Source organism: Octopus bimaculoides, chromosome 18 (genome assembly GCF_001194135.2).
Source record: "Octopus bimaculoides isolate UCB-OBI-ISO-001 chromosome 18, ASM119413v2, whole genome shotgun sequence".
Lineage (NCBI taxonomy): Eukaryota > Metazoa > Mollusca > Cephalopoda > Octopoda > Octopodidae > Octopus > Octopus bimaculoides.
Window position 1 is genome coordinate 50846359 of NC_068998.1, and position 2898 is coordinate 50849256.

The 2898-nt window shown below is 37.5% G+C and overlaps 1 protein-coding gene across 4 annotated transcripts in view; it reads right to left on the reverse strand.

The window, feature by feature from the left end:
• The window catches only part of LOC106874735 (alpha-2Db adrenergic receptor), a 113956-nt gene that overhangs the window by 29077 nt on the left and 81981 nt on the right, over positions 1-2898 (reverse strand). For all 4 annotated transcript variants that reach the window (XM_014922568.2, XM_014922567.2, XM_014922569.2 and 1 more), the window contains 2 exons: positions 1851-2805; positions 765-888 (listed from right to left, as the gene is read on the reverse strand). In XM_014922568.2, coding sequence (XP_014778054.1) covers positions 765-888; positions 1851-2690 — 964 coding nt within the window. In that variant the 5' untranslated portion in view covers positions 2691-2805. The remainder of the gene's footprint in view (positions 1-764; positions 889-1850; positions 2806-2898) is intronic.

Below are 2898 nucleotides of genomic sequence, written 5' to 3' on the forward strand. Positions count from 1 at the left end.
CTGCCAAATCAGACTGGAGCCTGGTGTTGCCATCCGGTTTCACCAGTCCTCAGTCAAATCGTCCAACCCATGCTAGCATGGAAAGCGGACGTTAAACGATGATGATGATGATGATGATATATATATATACACACGTAAAAGCACCCACTACACTCTCTGAGTGGTTGGCGTTAGGAAGGGCATCCAGCTGTAGAAACTCTGCCAAATCAGACTGGAGCCTGGTGTTGCCATCCAGTTTCACCAGTCCTCAGTCAAATCGTCCAACCCATGCTAGCATGGAAAGCGGACGTTAAACGATGATGATGATATATTGCAGGAGTCGCTGTGTGGTAAGTAGCTTGCTTACCAACCACAGGGTTCTGAGTTCAGTTCCATTGCATGGCACCTTCGTCATAATATATATATATATATATATATATATATATATATATGTGTGTGTGTGTGTATGTATGTATGGATGTATATATATATATATATATAGAAAGAGAGGCAGAGAATGAGAGAGAGAAAAAAGTGAGGTTGTGAAACTAGTAGTTGTAATGTGATTGAAGGATAAACCACTTTTGCATAATTTTTGTGTGTATATATTTATGTGTGTGTGTGTGTGTGTGTGTGTATGCAATTATATGATGCTGATGATGATGATGACAATAATACAAAAGTTGGATATATTTATACATTTATACACGCACACATATATATATAAACACTCTGTATGTGTATATATGTACGAACATAGAAACTGACTGCAATGTTGCGCTTACCCTCACTAAATATCACTTCTTTTTTCATGCACAGAATCTCTTGGTAACCTTTGCGGAATGCTTCACTTCGAAGGGCATAGATGATTGGGTTGCAAGCGCTGTTCAGGTAAGCAAACAAGTAAACCTACACAACAAAAAGAGAATGCTGGGTGTTGTTATATGTTTGACCACATGTTTACGATTGGCAAAAAAAAATTTTTTAAATACTGAATACTTATTTCTGCACAACAGCGGAATAAGTATTACTTCTGACCATGTTAAAGCGATCAGAGCTCAGACCTTCAATATATTACAGGCATTCATTTTAATGGACTTATTCCTCTATAGATACATCAAAGTCAATCTGAGAAGAACTATATCTAACCCCTTTGCTATCTTTTTTCTGATAAAATGCCCTGCTTTTGTTTCACTAAATTATAAAAATAATGAAGAATTTAGTAATTTTGTTATTAAGCGGTTGTCTGCTGAAATTTTGACGTGAGACTAATTTAGATCAGTTTTAACTATTTTATTACCACATCTCTGTGGAAATGCATGGTCTTTGCTTTAATTAAAGTTGGAAATTATGAAGAATTTAGTAAAATATCTTCATTCTTAAGCTGCTGAGTGAAAGATAAATAAACATGAAATTGCAGTAGTAGGTTTTAATAAATCCACTTAGAATAGGAAGATTGAATGGGAAAACCATGGTACGTACACAACCAGAATATCCTATTTGATACTTGCCAAACATAGGCCGGAACCACAAGTTTATATAACCCTACCTAGCGCATATCTTTTCAAGTACCTGATTCTATTTGAATCCATATTTTACACTATCTCCCCCCCTCTCTCTCTCTCTCTCTCTCTCTCTCTCTATATATATATATATATATATATATATATATAAAATTAAACCAGAGATTATGTTAGCTTCATGAACGGATGGTATCATGAAGGGATGGTGTTTTTTTACATGCCATCAGCACAGGGTTACTTTTAATGAACTATAGCCATGAAGGTTTTGAGTGTAGCATGGTTACGAGTTCAATGTCGAAAATGAATACAAGAATAAAAGGAAGGAAAATGAAATTAAAGTCTACTTACTATTGGGTTCATGATGGGGTTAAAGTTCCTCGTAGACTTATTGAGCGAGACATACATGGAATATATATGGTAAGGCATCCAACAAAGGACGAAACAGGCGAGCACAATAAACAGTGTAAAGATCACTTTCTTCTGTTGAGCTAAAATGGTATCTTTCCTTAGTCGGGTGTTCTGTTGTAGACGCTTTGTATGAGCACGTATCTCGCGGTACATGCTGATGTAGGTAAATGCCATAACACTCAGTGGAATTAAAATAACTGTCACTTGAATAATCGTATGGTGAATATAGCTTTTCCTCTCGTTGGGGTAGAGAGGACCGCATTGTGAAGTACCATATTTGAAGCAGACACTAGTCAGTCCGGTGATTGTCATTGTGGCACAAAATATCGCCCAAATCCAGGCAGCAGCCACCATTATGAAAATGCGTGAGATGGTGATGAACCTGCTGAATGGGCGTGTGATAGAAAAGTACTTGTGTACACTAATGTACATGAGTGTGTGACAAGAAGTTATGTAGCACAGCGCATTCATGAAGCCGTTCACGTTGCAGAACCGCTCTCCAAAGATCCACTTACCAGAAATGATTGTAATAAGGGTAAACGGTGCCATTAGTGTTCCTACAAGCAAGTCTGCTAGTGCTAAGTTCAGTAGGAACAGATTTGTTCTGGTGCGCATCCCTTTGTGTCGTAGGATGACTGTGATCACAAGAAAGTTTCCAACGATTATACAAACCATGAGTATGATGGAAACTATGGATAGAATGACGGTTGCTGGCAAATTCCATGGGCTCTCCAATGAAGTGTCGTTGGAATTCAGGTCGATACATTCTGACTGGTTCATTGTGCTGTCCAGAAGGATTTACTGTTTGAAATTGGGTATCAGCACCACCACCACCACCACTGCCACTTACTACTTCCTTATGTCATCACCAGTTCCATGAAATTTTTGGAAAATTCTGTTAAAAGAGAGGAAAAAAAAAATATGTTAAAAATATATTCAAAGCCAAATAATTGAAGAATGAGCAATTACACAAACGTGTATGTGTCGG